General features: G+C 37.0%; 1 protein-coding gene and 1 long non-coding RNA gene across 2 annotated transcripts in view; one reads left to right on the top strand and one right to left on the bottom strand.

The window, feature by feature from the left end:
* LOC113108407 (protein disulfide-isomerase A5-like) overlaps positions 1–25,600 on the top strand; it is a 46,129-nt gene that overhangs the window by 12,335 nt on the left and 8,194 nt on the right. Inside the window, exons 3-14 of the mRNA XM_026271529.1 lie at positions 440–527; positions 6,057–6,140; positions 6,225–6,270; positions 7,305–7,397; positions 9,005–9,065; positions 9,846–9,913; positions 11,952–12,043; positions 14,693–14,764; positions 16,657–16,793; positions 18,941–19,011; positions 20,918–21,081; positions 22,752–22,882. Coding sequence (XP_026127314.1) covers positions 440–527; positions 6,057–6,140; positions 6,225–6,270; positions 7,305–7,397; positions 9,005–9,065; positions 9,846–9,913; positions 11,952–12,043; positions 14,693–14,764; positions 16,657–16,793; positions 18,941–19,011; positions 20,918–21,081; positions 22,752–22,882 — 1,107 coding nt within the window. The remainder of the gene's footprint in view (positions 1–439; positions 528–6,056; positions 6,141–6,224; positions 6,271–7,304; positions 7,398–9,004; positions 9,066–9,845; positions 9,914–11,951; positions 12,044–14,692; positions 14,765–16,656; positions 16,794–18,940; positions 19,012–20,917; positions 21,082–22,751; positions 22,883–25,600) is intronic.
* LOC113108408 (uncharacterized) lies at positions 15,892–22,801 on the bottom strand. The gene is made up of 3 exons (XR_003292784.1): positions 22,724–22,801; positions 16,480–16,588; positions 15,892–16,406 (listed from the first exon to the last, which is right to left on the bottom strand). It is a non-coding gene; the product is annotated as an uncharacterized LOC113108408 (long non-coding RNA).

Here is a 25,600-nt window from a genome sequence, read left to right as displayed (position 1 = left end):
ACTGATAGCACAGTCAGAATAAAGGCTTTCATGTTAACACCAGTCAAAACAGATTTTCTCTCACTCTTACACAGATCTTTGAACTAGTAATAGCTCACTTAGTATCTTATGAGAATGCAGATCAGATGTACTAGCTAAACATAAAAATATACTTGTTAAATTATTAAAAATCATATTTCATCACAATTGTAAGTCAACTGTTCCAATGGTTTCTGTATTTTCATGTGTTATAAAATGAAATGATGGGAAATTAAGCATTTTAATTGTGGCTATTTATAGCATGAGCTCTGCAGGTGCCTTGCAGGCTAACAGGTGCAGTGGGCACAGTGCTAGAGACCACTCACATACACTGTATACAAGCTTATGATATTTAAAAGTGTTGCGGTTTCTACAACATGTCTTGTCTACAGTTGTCTAAATGTGTTTTTTGTGTCCTCAGCTTCGTCTGGAGGTGCTCATCTAAAGCTGCTGTCTGATGTGGCTCAGGCTGTGAAAGGTCAGGGTACCATCGCCTGGGTAAACTGCGGGTGAGCATCAATCGATTTAACTCTTTTATTGCTACAGTGCGCACTTCTGCCATTAAAGTTGAGGCAGCTGATGTTCTGATCAGCTTGTTGTCTTTACCAGACAACAATTGTTTATGTAGAACCTTGAACTTTCTTTTATTTCAAAAAGAAAGTAGGGTTTAACCCAGGGTTAAGTGCAGTGTGAAAAACCCTTTTGATTCTTCATAATAAGATCTCCTAAGCCTCAGTTATAGCTCATGTATACAGGTTGTATCTGCATCATTATCTGCGGTGATTAACTTGGATTATCTTGTTCAATTGCATCCTCCTTCAGCTCATGCATGTCACAGCTCAGCGTCTTCTGTCTGCCTCTGCTTCGAGAAAGAGATCTCACAAAAGTTATTTTGATGTTTCTATGATTAGCAATCAAAGCTTGGCTCTGAATCATTTCATAATGGCTTGGTGGTAATTGGTAGGATGTTGCAGGCAATGAAATCTGTGTCTTGTTAGCACCTAAACACACACACAAAAAAGCCTAGCCAATCGTTAAAGCACCTTCTTGGCTTTGGTACATTTGGTCCCGTATGTGAAGGACTTATATAAAGCTGGGTTTAAAAAAGTAACTCCGCACAGGCAGCAGTGTGGTAGAGCAAAGCAGAGATACGCCCACATGTTCTCAACAGAAGACAGGGACCTGAGAGATGGCCAACTGCAGTCCACTGGGGGATACCATTAAGGAAGTAGGTCATGGACAGAGCAAGATCAGTGTGAAGAAAATGGGAATGAGATCATTCTGGAATCTAAACAATCCATTTAGATTTCTATTGAAAACTTTTTAAAATAAAACGGCTACTTTTTCAAAATTTACTTGTTTTTTCAGCTTCCCAGTTTGTCCACTTGTTTGAAGCCAGCAATCTCACACACTAACCAATTTCAGCAGTTGTGACCTTTGGATATCCCTTTCAAACCCCCTGCAAGCAAAACTTATTGACTTGACCCATGACTCTAATGCTTTAGAACAGCTTATGGTGCTTGTAAAGGAGAACCAATTATTTTGGCGTCCCAAACGGGGTTGTGGGGCTGGGGAGGGTATGAAGGGGCACACATGTGTGCTCATTGCCATCTGTGATCCTGAGTCAGCTTGTTCGACACACAGCATGTCTAATTGAGCTTCCCACCTGACAGACTGAGCTCTGATCTCCACCGCACCTCTCTCAGTCCTCCCACAAAGGCGTTATGTGGGAAATGCGTAACAGTAACGATGGCGTCTTATCTACCTTTAAGGAAAGGAGCCGGTTGGGGGCGGATGCTGTCAGAAGCATAATTTAATTCCGTCTCTTTGAATTTCCATTAGCATGGGGCTTTAGATCGCTGCTGAGTCCTCTCTGCTCCTATTTGTTCTTATGTAATACATTTCCATGCTCATTATCGCTCAAGGGAAGGAGAGTCTTTATAATGAAGAAATCTCTTTGGGAGGGTGTGGGCGTATATATGCGGTGACAGTGGGACCAGGTAATTGTGGGTCCTTTCTGTTCTCAGGATTTGGTGAGGTGCAAGTGTGAAGATGGAGTGCTTTGTTGCTGTTTTTATTTTTTTGTCATTGGCTGTATGACAAAGATGAATTTGTCTGGAACTGGAGCATTCGTTTTTTTGTGCAGTGAATTCAGAAAGCACTGATTTTTGAATCCCTCTGTGGCACTTACCCCTAAATAGGATACAAAACAAGGCCAGAAGTCCACTAAAAATGAACATTTTCAGCAGTTGGCCAGTGAAAGTAGTTGTTTAACCTTAAAAAAAAATGTATTTGTAGTTATTTTTATTTCCTATACATTTCTTAAAGGGGGGGGTGAAATGCTCGTTTTCACTCAATATCATGTTAATCTTGAGTACCTATAGAGTAGTACTGCATCCTTCATAACTCCAAAAAGTATTTAGTTTTATTATATTCATAAGAGAAAGATAGTCTGTACCGATTTTTCCCGGAAAAACACAAGCGCCTGGAGGCGTGTCGTGTGGGCGGAGCTAAAGAATCACTAGCACCAGTTGTGTTGAGAGCGTCTGGAAACTGTGACATTACCGTGAGGGAAAAACCATCATCCAAAACAAACCATGGCTAACAGTCAGATTCAGCCGTTTATTTATGATCCAGAATCAGATCCCGAGGCTGAAACTGAACGAGAGCAGCAGCAGCAAGGACTCGCTCCGAGCGGGGCTCGAACCTGAGTCTCCGATGGGAGGCGGATGCACTAACAAGGAGGCAGAGATATTTTAAGCAGTTTTACTCACCGCCTGTGGTTCCAAAACACAATCGTGACCCTTTTTCGTTGGGATTGCCTCATCCTTATGAAATAAACGATACGCAAATCCGTCGTCAAACTGGGCTTTGTTTGTAAAACAAGCATTTTAGAAATGCAGGGGAACAAACACAAACACTTGCACAACTCCGTTGATGCTCTGCAAAAATAAACTCCATCCACTGGTCCCTTAATGCTGTTTTTTCTTTGGTAATCTGTGCAGGGTTGTCTTGCCCTGGCAACCAAAAACACACTTCTTTTGTGACATTTCGCGACGCTCTCGCTCTGATCAGTGAATGTCTGTGCACAGCCTCTCTCTGCTCTGCTATACGGGAGCGCGCGCTCTTCCGGGAGAAGTGCCCTTAGGACCCATATAAGGAAATTCCACTCCATCTAACGTCACACAGAGCCATACTCTAAAAAAACTTTCCGAAACTTGTGACAAACCGGAAGGAGTATTTTTGGAACAGAAATACTCCTTCAAACGTACAACTTAATTTTTGAAACTTTGTCCATGTTTAGCATGGGAATCCAACTCTTTAACAGTGTAAAAAACTCAGTATGCATGAAATAGCATTTCACCCCCCCTTTAAAATAACATGAGTAACAGGGTTTAATCGCTGAGCACAATGCAGTTTGCATAAAAATTGTGAAAATGGACTGAAATTGTTTACTTGTCATTATGTAGAAAGAGTTATAATGATTTTACTTCTTGAGATAAAGACGTAATGTACTCTCAGAAAAAATAATTGTGCAAAAGCTGTCACTGGGGGTGGTACCTTTTCAAAAGATACACCTTTGTACCTAAAGGTTTCATATTAGTACCTAAAAGGTACTGCCCCAGTGATGGCTTTTGTACCTTTATTTCTGTGAGTGTATGATGTTTATTTATAGATACTTTTCACACTACATAAACTACTATATAACATAAAATTAACATATTGCATAAAACAATAAAATGCATGCAATTGATGCTTTAACCCTCTGGAGTTGATTAACGCGTGTACGAGTTATGATACATTTTCTCCTGATAACCCCGAAAAGAACTTAATTACACACATTTTTGATTGTACAGATAAGAGCAATACATCAATAGAATCTGTAAAGGGTCTACTTTTTTTGTATACAGACATAATGACAACAAAACTTTGTGCATTTATAAAATAAAGATAACAAACCAGGTGTGCTGTGTGCTGTCTGGAAGCAAAAAGTGTCCATGTAAACGCACCTACTGTAGTGCGCGGCTTGAGTACGCCCACACAACAGAAGACAACGCAGAGAGACTGTTCTTCAAGTTTTTTTTATTTTACTGTTTGCTTCGCGATGAGAGGAATAAGACATACTTCACCCCAAAAAGATGTAATTTGGACATAACGTCTAAACATTTTACTAGTTAGACTTTTTCCAAACTATAATTCTTGACTAAATGTATAATCAAGTGAAACATTATGAAGTATCAATAACAATATAAACTACTATACCATTCAAAAGCTGGATATAAATGTAACAAATAAATGTAACTGTGACAAACATAACAAACAATGCTGTTCTTTCAATTAACCCCCCCCCCCCCCCCCCCCCCCAAAAAAAAAACCTGAAAAAATATTCTCAGCTCTTTTCGACATTAATAATAATGATAATAATAACAATAAATGTTTTTTTTATTTTTTTATAAAATCTGATTGTTAAAACGATTTCTGAAGGATTGTGTGACTGGAGTAATGCAGCTTTGATTGTTCCTAATAAACTGTTTAACTGCACTCGCAAGTGGATATGAAATTATGTTGTGGGATAATTAAATATATTCTAAATAAACTACAAAAATTTAATTATATGGATTTATTTTGTCCTCACATTCTTTCTTGTAACTCTTCCCTCTCAGCCACACAGCTGACCGAACTGCTCATTATGCAGCTCGTTACGCAGGCCTTTTTCTTCTCATGTGTAAATAACAATGATATTCATGATAGTTGATGCCTACTCGCATATGACTTTTACCAACAAAAAGTGTCTTAGAAAATTTAAATCAACATATTGTTTTCTGTGAGTAAACAAGATGATTTTCACATAATTTAGAAAGGAAAAAATTCTAGCCTACAAGCTCCTGTTCTCAAAAGTCCCAGGAAACCAATGTTCTTTATGTGTTTTATTGCCTTATTCGAGCGATTTAACATTTTTAGTTTTTCACTAATCATGAATAACATTTTTTTTCTTAAAAACACAGTCATGTACATACATGCTGCTCACACATTATATGTTTGTGCTGATTACAGTGAGATTAGACTTTAGCCATTTAGATATTTATAAGAAACTGAAAAAGCACAAAAGTCAGGGCATGACAAAACTTCTCCAGGCCCCAAAAACCCCCTTAGACCTCAGAGGGTTAAAAGAGTCTTGGGATTCAAAGTGTGTAGCACATTGTTAAATGTGCCCTGTCTACACAATGCATATCACCAGTGCCACATACTTGTACAAAATCCATTTGATGTGCAGGACGTTTTGAAGCATGCTATTCTGCTGCAATGAATTGCTAAAGCAGAGCAGGATGGAAAAAACACTTAACTCCTCTTATCTAGAGACCTGTGGCTCTGAATTAAAGCAAGCAGAGCTTATGTATAATACACTGTAGCAACTGAATGTCTTGTCCTTCAAAAAGAGAAGAATGTCAGGGTTTGCCAAAACTTAGAAGCAGCCCTTACATTAGCTTATTGCTGTGGTCATCTGTCGCTTCCCATGAGCGGTCTCGTATTGCTGCTACAGCAATTTATTTAATGTCTTGGGACATTAATTGTATCACTTCACTTTTTTGCTGCATCAATTTGCATGACAAATGTCCTTCGAGGACTTGTGTTATAATAGAATTATGTGATTATAATATTTGTTGAGCATAATTCGCTATGACTTAATGTTCGCTTTCGCCTCTGAGTTTGCACAAAAAGTATGAAGTTAATTGATTGTGCTTGCAGACACTTGACAGAACATGGCTGCTTTAAACTTTTGTTTTCCTTGCATTTTTACCAGGATTGTGCACCATTCATTGGTCCTTCAGAGTTTGCTAGCAAAGTTATATATTGTAATATGAATTTAAAGAGTGTGTATTTGAACTGTTATTATTTTAACTGCTAGTAGTTTTAATACATATCATAATTTATTACAATTGTAACTTTGTCTGATTTCCTGTTTTATATGCATTATTTACTGAATGTGATTAAGTGATTGAATATTCATATGTTTGTCTGTTGGTTCCCCTTTACAGGGATTCAGAAGGACGCAAACTCTGTAAAAAAGTCAAGGTAGACCCCAGCTCGAAAACCACTGGAGTCGAGGTCTTGCATTACAAGTAAGAATAGTCGTCGTCTTATTGTTATTGTCTTTGAGATTCATGAGCACAGAAATTCATCTTTAAGTTTTGTGTTGCTTTTAGGGATGGGACCTTCCACACAGAATATAACAGACCAGCCACATTTAAGGTAATTTCTCAGAAAATTGCATTTTGATGAAGTCATCTCTGACACAAATCACAGCATTTTTTAAGCTTCTTTCAGAACCCAGTTCATCAATATTTCTTTGTTAGACATATGGATTGACAAGCTGCATTTTCACTAAATAGCATCAGTAGCCTACTTTTTCGGATGCATACTCTGTCAACTGTTAGTGGATGATTCACTTTTTGTTGCTATTTACTCGCTCGATGTCCACAGTTGTCACAGTACTCAGCCTCAAGCACTAGAGCCAGAAACCCTTAGTTCATAAGTAGACGAATCAAACTTGTCCCCCATTGGTTTCTCTCACCTATCTCATTCTCCACACACCTTTCGACTCAATTATGACCGAATGTGACGAGGCGTTGATGAATGACTCTGGAATGAGGAGAGCTGTAATGTGAATATGTTAAAAATGAATGAGCTGAGCTATGCTGGATGATGAGACAGTGATGGGACATGTTCGCTGGCGCCGCTGGTGTGGAACGAATGGAGAGCTCTTATTAAATGCACCTGCTGTTAAGTACCACATATTGCTCTTCATTTTCCCTTGGTACAGCAGTAAAGTTGTACTTTGAGTGCTTCATGTCAAGGGAGCGCTTATTTCCTAATGTCTTGCATGCATAGATTAGGAGATAACTTAGAGTAATTGCACAAGAGAGGACCGGTTTTAATTGGTGATCAATCTCTGCACTTTTTTATATATTTAAGTTGGATCACACTTAGAGCAAGTTTGGATTACAGATCTCACTATGTTTTAGAAATATGTCCATCGTTTTTGTTCTTTTCTTTTTTTTAAGTAGCATGTTTACTTGCACTACTGTTTGAACATTTGCGGTCAGTAAGATTTTTTTTAGTTTACTTTAGAATGGTAGTGTGCAAATAGGTAAGTATCTCTGATCTCACAATGATTCACTATTAAAATGAAATGCATACAGTGAGTTGACCATTTTTTGACAGTGAAAGATGATTCTCTAATGGTCTCTTTTCAGAGTTTGTATCTATTCTCTCACCTCTTTTAGTCCATGGTGGCATTCCTGAAAGACCCTGCAGGTGCCCCCCTGTGGGAGGAGAACCCTGAGGCTAAAGATGTTGTTCACATCGAGTCAGAGAAGGTAAGTATCTCTCTCTAAAGCTCACTGCGGCGAAGATCGGTTTTCTGCTGAGTTTTTATCAGGTGTGGGAACTTCACAAAGAACAAAAGACGTAGCTGAACAATCTGCAATAGAAGAACCTGTCTATTCTTCTGTCTCTAGAGGCTAAATCTGGCAGCTGGTCTAGGTGCCCAGAAACAAATGTGGTCTTAAATGCCCAAGCCTTCAATTGTTAGACCATTTGGGTATGTGAAAAAGAAAAAAAAGTTAAATCTGAAGACAGATTTATGATGTAGTAATAATTTGGCAGTGGGGTGGTTTGCTTACCAGTGGTATGAGAGATGCAACTTTCCCTCTGTATGTGTGAAAGGGGCTAAACTCTTCCTCTGTATATGCTGTGAATTTGAATTGCTTAATGTAATCTGGAAAAACCGTGTGCATTATCTCACTAGATTTGTAACGTAAATCATTTATAAACCTTTGCCAACACAGGACATACACCAACCTATGTCTAAATATGCCATGTTGCAATTGCGATTTCAAAATAAATGTTTCTGCTCGTGGCCAAATATTAAAATGTAATGAATTTAAACATTGTTTAATCAAGCTGTAAAGTGAAACGTCACCAGGCCGTTGGTGCCCTCTGCAGGTATTTGTTTTAATACATAATGTACTTAAGTTATGTTCATGATATATATATAGGCATATTACATTATGTATTTTAACAGTGTTGTTCAATACAATCTTGTAATTTCTAGGTTTTTATGTTTTATTTGAGCCAATTATTATTGCCTCATTGTTCGTTTATATACAAATAGTCATACTAAAGCCTAGTGTTCACTTAGGTATGTTTGTGTTACTAAAAAAAAAAAAAAATAGGATTACTCAGTTGTCAAAATAATCAGTAGATTCATTGACTACCAAAATAATTAGTTACAGCCCTAGATTAGTTAAAATATTGCTAAATATAACTGCATTGTTTTACTTTTCGTAATAAAAATACAAACATTTTATTAAAAACTTCTTAAAAATAGTATTCAAATATTGTCACGTTCTAGTGAACCAAGTATCTGTATTTTGTCTCATCTCATGAGCTAAGTGTTTTGTCACACCCCATTGTGTCCATAGGCGATGATATAGCTCATAATTTTCCTAGTGTATGATACAGCTTTCATTCAGCAGGGCACTCATATATTCATGAAAAAGAAAAATCAGTTTGAATAAAGAAAGCAATAGCTTTGCCATAGTATCCTTTCAAATGTTAAAGTTGTAACAGTCATTGAATGCTTTACATGTGCTCCCCCTCCCTGCCCCCGGAAAAAAAAGTTCAGGCTCAGGATTTTTTTTTTTTTTGCTTTAACCCGTTTTAATAATGAAGGCTATAAAACATCTTTGAAGAGCTCATTCATTTCTAACATTTATTTTTGTTTCTGCGGATTATAGAGTTGATTACTGTAGCACTGTGTTGGTTTATGTTGAAGTATTGAAGCAATATATCATGTTAGTGAAAGTTGCCAGGAAATCTCTGCCCTTGTTTGTTGGTTTTATTGAGATCACCTAAAATTCTTCTAAAGTTTATAGCCAGCCCGAGTGTTTGACAAACTCAATTTATGCTGTTTGGTTTGCAGGACTTCCGTAAGCTGCTGAAAAGAGAGGAGCGGCCCATCCTCATGATGTTTTACGCCCCATGTGAGTCACCTCTGTCTGTAATCATCCACTACTAGACACTTCATATGATGCAAACTGTGTGCAATCATGCAAGAAGTGCCATGTTCAAGCAAAACAAACCCTGTGAAGTTTGATTGTGTGTGTCTGAATCAATGTAGGTTGTGAATGCAGTCGAGATGTCATTAAGATGTCCAGCATTTGTCAGTGTGACATAAACAAGACTTTAACTTCCAAAGACTTTTCTCATTGATCTTAATTCCTCGTATAGTGCTCAGAGGAACCCAAAAGCTCATTACCGAAATGCTAAGTCTTGAAGATAAGGACCAAGCCAAAATTATATTTAGATTGACAAATGTAGAGAACTTTCGGGCAGTATCAACTCTTTCATTTATTTCTTGCCAAGACTCCAGACATTAAGTTATCATAACTTTGGTGTATTTACTATATGAACATGCTATCATAATAGTAATATTGATTAATATTGTGCAGCCTTTCATTAAAAAAAAAAAAAAAAAAAAACAGGGCGCGATCATATTTATTATTGTTAAAAAAATTGCATGTGAAATCTAGTTATTTCAATGGGAATGAGTGCGATCTTGAAGGACGAAAGATTCTCACACACAGATTTTGCAAAGCTCCAGTTTGGTCACTTGGTTTCACCACATTTGCCTACAGAAAGCTGCTTGGTTTCGAAAGTGACATCTGTGAGAGCTATGATTCATTAACGCTACATTTGTGGCAGTTGGCTCTGGATGTTTTTCAGTAATGTATCTTACACTGTAACATCTCTTCTACATGTAGGGTGTGGTGTATGTAAAAGGATGCAGCCAATTTTCCAGCAAGCAGCCACTGAGACAAAAGGGAAATATGTAAGTGCACTACTAGCATTTCAGAATCACGGCCTATTGATTCCTCTGTTTCTTTTTTTTCCCTGCTAAACTGTATCTGAATATATTTTTGATTAATTTGTTGAATTACCTAACAGGTGGGATGTTTTTGTGAAACCATTGATGTCCCTTTTTGACAGAACGTTTAGTTCCCTCTCATTACAGGAAGAAGCAATTTTGCTTAAAAGCCCTTCTGCTGATTTCATAGTTTAGTTATAGCATATACTTCCTGCTGTTGAAGTCTATGGTGAAGTATGGATTATATGCCAGCTCAGCTCAATATCTCTATGTGCGCTGCTGGGAGAACCACAGTAAACCTCAACACACATATTTCTCTCTTTTTTTTTTTATCTCCCTCCATCTTTTCCCTCGGTCTCTCATCTTAGAATGTTGACAGAAGCACAAACATGGATGGCTTGAACTTTCATTCAAACTAAAATGGTCCAAGTCGAAATTGAACATTTTTTTTAAGAAGACCCCGCTGTAAATGTCGGGAGCGGGAGTGTTTTCTACATGGAAGCTTGTGTAAGTCAACAGAACATTGCTTAGTATTGTGCAGCTAAAACCATGGAAAAGTTATTTTGTTCCTTTTATCTAATATTAAACTCAAAAAAGTATTGCATAAACAAAAAAACACTATTTTAAAAATATTTAACAATACATTTCAATTTGATTACTTAGTGTTAGAATCATAAACTATCAATGAACAATGTTTTTACAGTATTTATTAATCTAGTTTAATGTTAGTTTATACATACACTACTTTTTGGGGTTGGAAAGTTTTTTTCTCCCCTATGATTTAGAAAAATCTGATAAAGGCTACATTTATATGATAACAAATATATTCAAATTGTGAAAATTTACGATATTCTTAAAATAATTTTTTGTTTTTATATACATTTCCAATTTGAATTTTTACTTGTGATCAGAAATTCAAATTCAGCATTCATTACTTCAGTCTTGTCACATGATCCTTCAGAAATCATTTGAATATGTTGATTTGGTGATTAAGAAATATTTCTTATTGTTGTGATAGCTTGATAATTTTTAAGGACTTTTTAACAGGTTTTAGATGAATAGAAGTTTGAAAAGAAAAAAAGATCTTGATCAGTTTAATTGCTAAATAAAACATCTATCTAATCCCAGAATTGTGAACAGTAGTGTACACTAATACATTTTTACCATTTCAACGTGTACATACTATAATTATAGTATTTTAAACAAACATTTATTTAAACAAACATCAGTAAACTACTGTTAATGATTGAACCTTACTATAAAGTATTTATTATAATTATTGTTCTTTTCATATGGATATTTAAGCAGTATTTGTTCTCTAACTCCAGACTGATGAGTGAGCACTGGTAAATAAGCTGCTTGCTTGTTTTAAGATTTGCATAACGAAAGGGTAACTTTGCTGCCTCCTGTGTTTCTGAGTTTCCACGTACGTGTGGTGAGAAGCTGATAGCACTGCAGGAACATTGATGGATTTGAGTAGTAATCGCTGGTCAGCAGAGTTTGTCTGAATATTCTTCATTGGCCTGACGGATGCGTACGGGCCACCGGAGACGTTTCGTGACTTACTCTAGGATAATATATATTTATTTTAGAATAGATCATCAAGCATAGACTGTCATAACGGTGCAGTTTGTTTGAATTAATGGCACAAGCTGTATTTTTTCAACCTAGCAATGTGACGCGCTATAAAAATGGATGAAGTTCACTCAGGTTTTGATGTGTCCAAACACAAAGTAAACCGAGGCTGTAGTCACTAAAAGTAGATTTCCTCCAAAACCAAACTGAGTTGAAATTGCTTTCGGGGGGCGATTAGCATGTCAGGTCAAACCCTGCAATGTCATGAGAGAGATGGATATTTACTGTGGGCCACTTCACTGCATGCCATCTGTATCGAGAAGCTTTCTGTTTACTCTCTGATGTGGCCATTCATCTTAATTTTCCTGTATTTGAGGTGCTAGACAGGGATTATTTGTGTCAAGCCTAATTCATTGCTTTTGTGTAGGTGTTGGCAGGGATGAACGTGCACCCGGCTGAGTTTGACGGGCTAAAACAGGAATTTAGCGTCAAGGGCTACCCAACCTTCTGCTACTTTGAGTAAGTTTGTCTTGATTCTTGACTTGAATGCACAAACAAAGCCACCTTTTGGAGATCCGAATGAAAGGGACTAAATTGCTAAGCTTTGAATTTGATTGATATTAAAGCCCTTTTGATGTTACAGTGTATATCTATACCAGTGTTGCCAAGTAAATTATTTTATGACACAAAATAGGACCCTTAACCCCTGGGGATCCAAGATGTAGGATGTGAACATACAATAAAACTAAAAAAAAAACATGCACAAATAAAACCTAATTAAACCCTGCCGCTCGTGATGATACATTGATGTGTAAAGCCACAAAATGATAGGTCAGCGCAAGAAACTGAACAGTATTTATATTGTTTTTTGTTTTGTTTTTACCTCTGAACTATAATGCCTGAACTGTGAACTGTACTGCACGTCCTCAACACAGCCTGTGCGTGAGGCTTCTTCTTGCTTGCTTTAAGGCAGATCACAGACTTATAAGTGCATTACCACAAACCTATCACTAAAATGGAATATTGACACTCTTTCTACTGTCTCATTTGGGAGTGTCAACAGTCCATTTGAGCCGCAGGGTTTAATTTGGTTTTGTTTGGGATTTTTTTTTGCTTTATTGTATGTTTTAGCCGTGATTCCCATCTACTTGCATTATAAGACTGACAGACTGCAATGGTTTGAGTTAAACATCTCCATTTGTGTTCTACTGAAGAAACAAAGTCACCTACATCTTGGATGCCCTGGGGGTCAGCAGATAAACAAATTTTAATTTTTGGGTGAACTATCCCTTTAATGTAACTTAATTGTAGAAAACTAGATCACCAAATAAAAACAAGGCATTGCAATATTAACTTAAGATTATGTCGCTAGCAAAATCGTTATATTTTGTAAGTACTGGATATTTACTTTTTTCTTAAGCAAGTTCTGTTTTATTGTAACACTAGTGTAACAACTAGAGTTGTAAATTCATTTATTTGAAGAAAACTAGGAAAGAAGGATCAGAATGGTACATCTTCTACAGTCCAATTAAGGACTGAAGACTTTTTGGAGATGTCCATGCTTTTTCTAGAAGCATTCATCAGTCTTTTATTTTCTCTTGAAAGCCCAAATACATGAAATGTCAGCATAAGAAAATGCTCCTTAGTGAACACTAGTTGTATGGAGTGTTACATTTAAATGTATAACATCAGGGGATTTCACGTATTTAATATATTACTGACAACGGTACTGTTAAATATTGGATAAAGAATAATAATGAAATTCCAAGGATACGATTTAAAGACTTTTGTTATTAAGTTATTATGTTAATGAAAGATTTAAATATTTGAATTCTAGTAAATATGTGTTGAAATAATAGTTTGAACTTTGAGCACGAAATGTTCTTGACCACTGCGCAATTTAGCATTGCAGGCAGATAATTGATTTGCTTTATTTGAAAAAGTACTTGTTTCTTCCACAAAATAATCTTTGCATATTAAAAGGGTTCAAATGAATTTATTTCTGAGACAGTTTTGGGGCAGCTTTTTATATGTAGCATACTAGAACTAATAGCACCAGCAAAAAGGCATGATTTATGATCTTAAATGAATCAGAGAATTTTAATGTGTATTCTCTGCATGGTGCAATTTGTCCAGAGCATTTTCCCTGTATATATAGACTTGTGGCAACAGCTGTGTGCATTTAGCTTCTGTTTAGTGCTCCTTCGTTTCACAGCTGTTTTAATTACTCAAAGGTTAATTAAACACGGCCCTCCGCCCAAGGCCAGATCTTTACACGACTGCCCCACACCTCCCCACCTCAGCACTGCTCTTTTGAATCAAAGAATATTTCACTAATGCACTATTTGTCTTCCGATCAAAGTGAGTGTAATTCTTTAGATACAATTCAAATAGAAAATCATTTAATTTCATTGTATTGCATTGCAAACAGATCTACATTAAAGCTTGAGGTCCAATGCACGAAGCCTTCTTACGCATGCTGCTGTGTGTTCAAAAGCATTTCTGTATACATTCGTGATCTCGTCTGCTTGTGGTTGTATGGATTAGTAAGGGCACAAAGGCTGCTAGCTGAAGTCTTTGATTATGCTAAGAGCCCTGGGCCAAATGGCTTAATTAGCTTTGAGTCAAACGCTCATTTAAAATGTTTATCTTGGACAGCAAGAAGCGAGCAGCAGTCTTAGTTGCCTTGGATCTTTGTTGTGTGGGTACAAATATCTGAAGCTGTCTAGTGCAATTTATGTTGACAATATAAGCACTAATATATATTGACTTCAACCGTTTAGGATGTCCTTTCTGAAAGAAGGCAAGATTTGAAGTATGTTTTTTTGTAAAAATCAATACTAATAGCTTTAAACAAACCTCCTGTTTCTGTTTTACAAACTTTTGGCCATGTTTTTGTACGGAGAGTAGAGAGAGGACAGGAAATAATGGGATCGTGATAGGAACGCGGGCCAGAATCGATCCAACATCTTTTGCACTGTGGCGAAAGCACGTGTAGTAATCACTAAGCCATGGCTCCAACCTATTTTACAAAAAGAAAGTTCTCTCTCTAAAATTGTCCATCTCATATTGGTGAAAATGTTTGTTTGTTTACGATTAAATGATTTGTGTTGCTTTAGATTTTATCAGCCAGCTTATGATTAATCATTTTGTTCTTTCTACAAAAAGGAAGGGGAAATTCTTGCATCACTATGAGAATTATGGAGCCACCTCTAAAGACATCGCTGATTGGTTGAAAAAGTGAGTAAACTTTGTTTAAACTCTTGACATACAAACATCTCTTTATTCATTCTTACGCCCTTTACTATTTTAAAAGCAAATAAAGAATCGCTGTGTTTGTAAGAGGTGTGACATCTTGGACTTCTGCCCGCGGTCTCCAACATTACCCAGGGAGTGTTTTACAGGAACTGTGGTGTAAAAGATATTATGCCCACTGTAAAACACTGGATGTAAACACTCCTCTGTGCCTCCTAACACAGAGATGTGATGAGGCTTTAAAACCTCTGCAGTGTCTTAACAAAGTGACAAAGTGAACAAAATGTATTACAGTCTGCATGCAATGCAACATGTAATTTATGGAGTGCATGACTCTTCCAGTCATACAGTGGCACAATATTTTACCTAGCAACATTAAGAGAAAAACATTCAGTGACATTGCTGATGCAGTGAAACCAGACTAGATGAACTAGACCAGATTAACATGCGCTGTGTCCTGAGCAGTGTTTGTAGTGTTAAGTTATGCGCTTTGGCATGACACATTAGTAGATTTTGAGTAGTATGAGGAACTTTTTTTGCATTGGCATAAAGTCTGGTCCACTTATTCTGGTCAATAACTTCCCACTTAGACTGGAAGAGACTGTTTGATCAAAATGTCACAAGACCAGCCACAGTAACAGCTTGGTTTGTACTTTCATGTTGTTTAAGGGCAGGTAAATCCGAGTTTGAAATGAAACCACTGTTAAAAATTATTTGTATTGCGAACAACATAAAAGTAGAAAGCAAGGAGAAAAAATAGAATAAGTAGAAATATATATATATTTATCAGACACCAGTTTCATGTAACTCATTGTCAAATTTGATGGCATGATGCCAATCTGGATCTGAGTCTATTTCTGCAACTCTTTGGCATATAAACACTCTATGTGTGTCATTATCATTTCCTGGCAGCGACACCTATTGATCAAATGAGATAAGCAGTTAATGCAAATTACAAGTGATTGGATTTTTGGATTTTAACCATTTCGCTTAAAATCATCAAAAATTGTCTTTAACAACTAATTCTTTCAACTTTTATTTAGCAATGATAATTCTCCTTAATTGCTGCTTGTGCAGTTTAATTTGAATGATATTTCACAATATTACTGCTTTTTACTAGTTTCTACTACAGTAGTTTCTTTCAGTCTTTACTACTGTTTTAGGATGACAAATAAAATGAAAAAAAGTCATCCATGGCTCCTAAAAGTTTCTAACCAGTTAGTTTGGAAATAGTTATATAATCAGCTCGCACCATTTTTGTTTAAGACAGTCAAAGGAGGAACTGTGGGTGGTCTATAGTTTGTGAGACAGAAAATTATTATTGTGATTTCATAAACTATATAACAGCTGGAGCTGATTGACCAGTACAAGTCATGTTAAGAGACTTAAAACTGTGACCTCCTGCTCTAAAAGCACTTGCAGATGTATCTCTGGCTTGTCTTGTAGAATTAATTATGAATGAAGATAGTGAGAGTTTACCTACTGAATGCTTGTGTTTGCCAGTGTTTATCCCTGGCAAAGTTGCCTCTGGCTAGTCTTTGTTCAGCTCATGCACTTCTAGGAGACAAGCTCTTGGCTCTATCCACTCTACGGAGGAATCATCTGGGCCATTACATGGGCACTGGGCCTGTGAGGAGACAGATGTGGATTGCGAGTTTAGACTAGCTCTCTTTAGTCATGTGGGTGTGACCGTTCCTCACCAGATGTAGAGCTGAAATGAGTTATGAGATGTAAATTGGCAGTGTCCAACTTGGAGTTTAGGTGTCTCACATTAGTCATCTGGAGGGTTTTGAGTCATGAAGTGCAGGCCTTTGAAACAACAAAAACATTTTGATTAATGGAAATGTTTTTAACTACTGGTTTAATATGTTGCACAGCCCCCAGCCGCCACAGCCTAAAACTCCAGAGGTGCCCTGGTCTGAGTCCGGCTCGGCGGTCTTTCATCTGACCGATGAGTCTTTTGACACATTCCTGGAGGAGCATCCTTCAGCCCTGGTCATGTTCTACGCTCCCTGTGAGTATCAACAACACTGCTCTTGCAGGACTTAGGGTTTCAATGGCTTTAAAATGTTACCCTCATGTCGTTCCAAATCCATATGGCTTTTATTTATTCTGTGGGATGCAAAAAGATTTTGTCCATACAATTAAAGTCAATGACATCCACTGTAGATTTGGACTCCATTGACTTTCTATATATGGACAAAAACTGTTGAAACTTTGTTACCTTCTACCTTTTGAGTTCCACAGAAGAGAGAAAGTTCTGAATAAATGCTGACATAATTTTCATTTTAGGGTGACCTTGAATTGTTAGAATTTTGTTCCAGTTGTAAAAAAACAATACATTACGATTATGTTTTGGACATGTTATTATGATAACAATTATTATGTTTTGCACATGTCTTAAGGCAGAACTGGTTGTAGTTTTTGAAGTACATTGGAGTATATTAAAGTACCATGGTACTGTATACATAAATGTACATTTATGTACAGTATACCATGGTCCTCAATGATCCATACAGCCTACTGTCAAATATGCATACACTGTTCAAAGGTTTATACATGGGACTCACAATTAACTTTTTTTTTTTTGTTGAGTGAAGTCTAATTTGAACCACTGTAGAAGTCAGAGAGAGACAAAAAAAATGATGTTTTTGTCTACCAATTTTATTCTCAAATGTTTCTTCCTTGACACCGATTTGCTGATATGAGTAGGATGTTAGTATGTCAGTTTCTTGGGAGGTTGCTTTCTTAGTGATTGAAGGAAGATGGCTCTCAGCTTTCATTCATTTTTGATCAAACACCTCTGATAGAACATATTCATTTCCTGTATGGCACAGGGTATATCCTACCAAGCCACCATTGAGCATTTGTGCAGATACTCTCTCTCCACATAAAAACACTGTCAAGCTACCAGATGACTTGTTTACATTCTCTTCAACAAGGTCAAATGCAATATCCTTGTTTACACACAAACATCGCTTCACATGCACTCAACTATCAAAATTCCAATGACAACATCGGCTAGGCCTCTCAATGCACACATTTGAGTTTGTCAAAAACATAAATGATGCTTTACCTGCATCAGATTAACTAGACAAAATGCATGCTGATGCTCGGTCCCCTCTCAGTGTGCAATTTCATGTGACCTGATTTTGAGTCACATGATTTATTAATAATAATAATAATAAACTCTTCTACACAGTTTTTAGCAAAAATGCAAACCATGTATGAATCAGTGACGTGATTTGTTCATATTCCCATAGTGTAAATAAATGCATATTAAATCCAGGCTTGACTAAGTGAGTTCTGGCTTATGATTACTGGAAAGGCTTTTATGATTATGTAACAGGTGGGGAATTGGAAAGGGATCTCTTTAGTGGAAGTATAATTTCTTTCCAGATGAGTGCTGTATGTGATTATGATTGACATGTTTTAGTCTTTTATGGATATCGAGTGGTTGTTTTTGTGCTATGTCAATCATGCATGACAAAAAACCTTAAACCGGCCTGAAAGAGAAGTCGTGGCCTAGTGGTTAGAGAGTTTGACTCCTTACCCTAGGGAATCTCGGGCAGACAATACCACAACTTAGGTGCCCTTGAGCAAGGCATCGAACCCCCAACTGCTCCCCGGGCGCCGCAGCATAAATGGCTGCCCACTGTTCCGTGTGTGTGTGTGTGTGTGTGTGTGTGTGTGTGTTTACTGCTGTGTGTGTGCACTTTGGATGGGTTAAATGCAGAGCACGAATTTTGAGTATGGGTCACCATACTTGGCTGAATGTCACGTCACTTACTTATAAATGGTTTACTGTTATATGCTGTTTTGGCTAGTTTGTTGACCTCTCAACCTGGTCAAGTTAGTGTTTAGCAGTTCAGCTACCCAAAACCTCTCCAGCCATTAAACATTTTAAAATGTTCAGCAGCCATTATGGTTATTATTATTAAGATATCACACTTATTCTCATAATTAAGTAGTTATATTATCAAATCTGATGATTGTGAGCTGATCAGATGTTATCATCATCTTAAGTGCACATCAACTTCAAAGCACTACTGTAAACATTTTTGTAAAAACATTTTCACACAATTTTTTTTCCACTTTTTTTCAGGTTTATTATGTTAAAATGAATCATATTCTAAATGTCTTCATTGTGATGGTTTTTAGGGTGTGGCCACTGTAAGAAAATGAAGCCGGACTATGATGAAGCTGCTGAGATCCTCAATAAAGAGCCAGATGTGAGTTCCTTGATTTGAATTCTCTCACACATAGGGAATGGATAATGGTCATATATTCGCTTGTCATAAGATTCAAACAGACTTTGCAAAAGACAACATGGAGGCAACAGAACTCCTGTGTACTTAATGAAATGGTTCTAGGTGTGTAATTGTCGCTTTGAGGCATTTCTCGTAAAAAAGTGTGTCCAATTGACTTGATTAAAATAAGCCCACTGTAATTTTCCATCATCCTAGACAATTTGAAAACACCCGGCGGCAAATCCCAAAAATGTTTTACTCTTTCAACCTTCGATTCAACATTTCAAAACTTGCATGACTTGCATGGTAATAACATGAGACGTATACAGTTCACGAACATCTCTGGCCATGATGTGTGTGTGGTGTGTTTCTCATTTTCCGGGTGTGTCCGCAGTACTGGCTCCCTTCTCTAGTCCATAGTTGCAGGCCAACTGCAGTCACCAGAGCCTTATAGTTGGAGTATTTATCTAATTTTCCTTTTCCTCTGTGCCTTCCCTCTAGCCTTCAGCTTGTAGCTACTCGGAGTGATGCTCTTCCCAGAGTTCAATAATGACATGTTATGCATTATCTAATGCATGCTCTAGTCCTCACATCTTCTCCCCCGAGAGAGCTGAAGTCATTTATTTTTCTCATTCCTCGCGCTTACAGCCCTTACACACCGAGTACACGTGTCAAGATTTTTTTTTTTAAAGCATTTTCAATTTGCATCTTGCTGAGACTTTGAAAAAAGGATGTTTAATGTGAATATAAGAATGTAAGATGTTACAAATATGACATTTTGTAAGTGGATGGTGGAGAAATTCAAGCGGCCATGCTTCTCTCTCAAGTGTGTTGTTGAAAAGCATTACCGTTACTTTAATGAGATGTGTTTGTGTATTTGCTGTCAAGTAGTTTGGTTTGCATACACTTCTAATTGGCTCACAGCTCCGATAGCTGTCCATAGATTATTTGGCCCTTGCAGGGTTGGCGCCTGAACTCGAACACAAATCCTTTGTTTGTGATAATGACCAAGACTCTCATCATAAATATAAAGTATCCCACTGACAGATGTGTGCAAATAGAGGGAGTTAATTGAGTTTAAGCTGAGGAAACATTCATAATGACAGTCTATTTTGCAGCTTTATAATGGTGGAAACAAAGCTGTGGCAAATTGTGCTGTCATTTCATCAAAAAAGCTTGCTTGTTGTCTCTAGAACTTCAACAACAAATTGATAGCATTTAAACCGGGATGTCATAACTCTGTCTAAATAATAAGCCTTTGTGTAAATACAATTTCCTGCAATTTGTTTGGTTGACACTCAAAGTGTTTGTTTCTTTGCAAGTGCTAGTTGTATCTCATTCAGCATAAAGATATATTTCTCAAACAATCTAAATGCGCTGGATGCACAATGCTTAATGTGTTTTTTATTTTTCACATTAATTAACAGGTTAACTTTAACATTCCTAATTTAAACCAGTTAAAGATTAACATATTCTGTCTTTATTCAAAGAAAGTCTATGGTTTGAACATGAATTTAAGGTAACTGATTCCTGTATCTCCTTTCCTGAGCTTCAGAAATCATTGAATAAATATTCATCTCATCTACTGCACCTACAGGAGGTCCCTTCAACCACAGAACACGATCAATATTAAAATGGCAACTCAAATTGCCTCATGATTTTAATTAAGTTGTGAATAGACATTTGAAACCTAATGAGTTCCATAATTGCTGGAAAGTTTTTAGTGAGTGATTTGGGTTCAAAATGAGCGTCTCTGATCAGCTCGGCTAACAATGTTCAACATTTAGGATCTGTTTGCCCATTCTAGGTGAATCTGACCCGTCACATAACACACAGTATGGTGTGTTTTTTAAGCTGAAAATATCTTTGTATATTCGTCTTGTTTCAGAGCCCAGGTGTGTTGGCAGCAGTGGATGCCACCATTCACAAGTCCATCGGAGAGCGCTTCAAAATCTCAGGCTTCCCAACAGTGAAGTACTTTGAAAAGGGGGAGGAGAAGTTTACACTTCCTCATCTACGGAGCAAAGACAAGATCATTGAGTGGCTGCAGAAGTGAGTTGAACTGCTGTTCAGTGATTTGCTGACCATCAGCATGGGAAATTAAATTATATCTATGTTAATTCAGTAAGTTGTTGCAACAAGATATTCTGTTATTAGTGAATAGATTTATAATCGTAATAGTAATAATAATTTATTGTTAATATTTTAGCATAACACTTTTTTTATTTATTATTATTTATTATTATTGCATTCTGCCCTCTTCCTCTACCTTTCCTATAAAAGTGTAAAAAAAAAAAAAAAACAGGCCTTGAAAATATGCTGTTTCTGCAATGCATTAATGTTCAAAACCGATAAAACACAATGGCTGTTTTTGACTGGATGTGGTTGTTTATGTAGGTTGATGGAGGTCTACATGGGTACATGCTTGTTTTTGCATTCATTTATTTCTTCACACGTTGCAATATTTATTTCTGATGGAGGTGGATGTAGCGCTCAGATAAGGTCAGGTACAGGTGGGGCAGAAATTGCTTTTTGTTGAGCTGCACTTCCTCTTTGCAGTCTCTTAACTCTATAAATAATCAGGTCTATTATAAATGCAAAAAATGTGTCCAAGTGCCCACTTTGTGGTTATGTTTTTATTTTTAAGTGGTAACTGAATGTCACCTAGTTAGAACAAGTATTAGACTTCTGGAAAAAAAAATAGTGAGAGTGCAGAATTGTTTGAAGGGGCTACATACATTTGACCTGGAGACGTTTTTCACGCATTACTGAACTTCACTCTTAAGAGGGCCACTTAAATGACAGGGGTTCAGTCGATATGAACATGCTCTTCGAAAACACACACTGACTGATTCTAAAGAGCGACCTGCGTGTGTGCTGGGAGCTTGAGAATTTACTTTTACACTGATTGACTATTTGGGATGTGTTCAACGGAGCTTGACTACAATCAATCACTGCTAAACTGACCTCTCAGTGGAAGAGCTTGCCCTTGCTTTGATCCTAGAGCAGTCCTTCTGTGCAGGCATCAGCTATGAGTTTAAGTGCCATCTCACAGGTCCCAGAACAGCAGGGCCAGGTTTGTTGTCAGACTCATGGCAAATACTGCAGATTTGTAGTCATGCAATATGATAATACCAGGGGACATGGGAAGTCGGGAGAGCCCAAGTTTGGGTTTTGTTTAGTCCTGAGGTGCAGTCATGTTTGAAATTGTTTATTGCACGATATGCATGTAAAGTGGCCTCAAAAAGCATTAGCATTGCAGTTACAAAATGTCAAAACGTGTATATGTGTGTTTGTGTGTATATATATATATATATATATATATATATATATATATATATATATATATATATATATATATATATATATATATATATATATATATATATATATATACATAAACTATCATAAAAAAGTTTGCAGTCAGTATGATTTATGAAAAAGAAAAAAAAAGGCTGAACACCAAGAAATTAATACTTTTATTATTCTAGAAATTATGTTATGTAATTAAATGAAATTCTGGCTTAAATGTCTAAATACTTTGGCAGTCGTTCAGTTTTTCTGAACTCATGGGTGTAAGTCTAATTACATCGGCATTTTTTTCAGTATATTAAAGTGATTATGAACATTTTCACAGTGACCTAACTTAGCTGTGAGTGTTACAGTTTTCTGAGATGTCAGTCTAACAGCTTACCTATTTAATCACAGGCTCTTTCTCTCAGTCCCCAGGCCCCACCTCCTCCAGAGAAGTCTTGGGATGAGATGCCTTCCAGCGTGAGCCACCTGGGAGCCGAAGATTTCAGGGAATTTCTGAAAAAGAAGAAACATGCCTTGGTCATGTTCTATGCTCCATGTAAGCCTTCTGTTCTTTCAAAAATACTGCTGCTGTAGTTTTGGTCTCAAAGCACGTACCCAGGCTTTTCATAAACCTTTTAGCATTATAGGAAAATGAATCAGAATTCTGTTGCATTCTCCTGAAGAACTGAAATGTGCAGGTGGCGTAACATCTGCCAAATGGCACCATAGCTTACTACATATAGCTATTCCCATATATAAAATATCTATAATAGGTAGTAATAGTTAAATATGATATATATTTCTGATATGGTAAAAAAAAAAAACATTTTAAATGTTTAGGCTCAAGGAAACAAAGGGAGATTTAATTACATTTATCTCTTCTTCATCTGTTGTTATTTGTGAGGACAGACACAGTTTAATGCAATTCATTATACAATTCATAAAAGCTGTATAGTCCTTTTTACATATTACATATTCTTCCATAAAGAATATATTTGACAAAGAATAGTGTCTTACACCAATACATCTAGAAGCAAAACAAAAGTGACAATGGCAAGAAAAGGAAAGATAAACAACCATGATGGATAAGATTTTTGTCCTGCCATGAGTGATTTACACACACACACACATATATATAGGAAAGTTCATATGACAAGACTGAAGCTTGTTTCTCTTGTATATTGTACATCTGTGACAAACATCCCCAGATAGTAGCCATTCGTTGTGACACTCTGGCCGACCAGTCGTCAGGTCTGGGCATTGTCACTAGCAAGAGAGCGGCGATGAGCAACAGCCAATGAAATTGCAAGATGAGGACTAGACTGTGGAAAGCAGGAGCCAAAAACCAAACATCAAACTGCTGCCCACGTCTCCCCAACACTGTCTCATCTTATTGGCATTCGGCTCATTTTCTCCTTTTTCTTCCTTCATGTTGTTTGTTGACATGTTGTCAAGAATGGCAGTGTTGCTATGTGCTTGCATTTGTGTGCAAACAAATCTCAGGATCATAGGAATATACAGGGAGACTGATCTTGTAATTTGATGCACGTTCTCTGTCGTTCATTGATTAAAGTTTGTACCAACATGACAAAAAAACAATGTTTTGTAGTGTACTTGGCCTTACTAACTCCTATACTTGTTAAAATATATCCAGATGCATTGCAGTAATGAAATTTGATGGAAATATGTACTTAAGTTAAAATAACACTACAATGTAAAAAAAAAAAACATTAAGGTCCCATTTTCTGTGCGTTATTTATTTATTAATTTATTTTAGTATAAATGAATTATATAATTATGTAATTCTATTAATTATGTATTTTGTGATTTTGGATATGTTTTCCCCCTTTAAATAACAGCTGACTTGTGCACCACTGTTGTTCGTGCACACATTTGAGAACATAATTTCATATCAATATTCCCTTTTTTGTTCACATAACTGAGGCTTGTAACTTAATTGCAGAATGAAGTCCATGAACAATGCTGTAGTTGATTGGCATTAGACTGTATTGTGTCATACTCCACATCTAACTGACCTCTCAGTCTCCGAATCCCTTAATTACAGCTTCTTTTTAGGTGTAATACTAACGGAAATGACAAACGTAGCTTTTGTATTGGGTATTAAAGACTGTTAATCAAAATACAAATGATGGTGTGAATAGTGCCCATTTAAAACAATGCTATGAAGAGCTTTATCGAACGATTACATCAGTGTTGCTTTGTTCTGGTGAACGGCACCATTCGATGAACGCGAGAGTGGGCAGCTTTCATCGCTGTGAATGATAATGATAGGGGATGTCTTCGCATTTGTACAGAACTGAAGGTTTAAATGCCTAGCTACCCTGATAATAGTGGTAAGTCTCTGGAGCGAGCATGATAGTTGAAACAAGATGTTCTTATCAGAGGTTATCGAGCGGACTCGAGGGCTTTAGTTCGCACAAGCCACATCCCTTATGTCAGATGTCAGTGTCAAGTCAGTACACCGCCAGTGCATTCTGGGAATGTCTAGGGAGCAAACGTTTCAGTGCGCTGGACTGATTTTGACACTTGGACCGCCTTAGAAATTGTTCCCAGTGCAACAACAACTGAACTAGAAAGTTGATTGAAACGCAGCCCAAATTTCTTTTTGCATATGATGAAAAATGATTATGCGCTGTTATTTTAAGTAGGCTTTGACTTCGTGATTAGCGTATCTAGCTGGGCACTGAGACAGACTCGCATCGACCTCGCATGGGTTTGGAGGCCTGCCCAGCCTTTCTTCTCCTCATATAATGGCAACATGAGCCAAAAGGGAAGGTACACAACTTTATGCTCCATTATTTATAATGACCCTCGTGCGTCTGAAATTAGACCCCTTGTTCCTCACACAAACAGGCCTTTGTTTGCTGCCCTGCAAATTACGACCGTGCCATTAACTGCCATTTAAAATTCACCAGTTTCCAAAGTGAACCCACTCACTTGAATAACTTTCTTTTCATAACATAAAGTAGCTCAAGTGTGTGCAAACAAGTTTGCGTGACAACCTAAACCAGCACAGTAATGAGACGGTTGTCCCATAGATGTGTAACCATGCCATTTGGCTACTTTTTAGCTCTAGGCAGCTGTTTATTTGATGGAAGTTGTTCAGTTGAAACATTTAACTCCAAATGCCATGCATAATTTATAAGAATAACACCCTTAGCATCAAAACCACCTCATAAGAACTTGATAGAAATTAAAGTTTCGGAGTTATGACTATGGAGGGTAGAAACTCTTGCCTGTTCTTTAGTAAATT

This window comes from Carassius auratus, chromosome 9 (assembly GCF_003368295.1).
Source record: "Carassius auratus strain Wakin chromosome 9, ASM336829v1, whole genome shotgun sequence".
Classification (NCBI taxonomy): domain Eukaryota; kingdom Metazoa; phylum Chordata; class Actinopteri; order Cypriniformes; family Cyprinidae; genus Carassius; species Carassius auratus.
The sequence above is the reverse complement of the archived record's forward strand: the minus strand, read 5'-3'. Positions and strand labels throughout refer to the sequence as shown.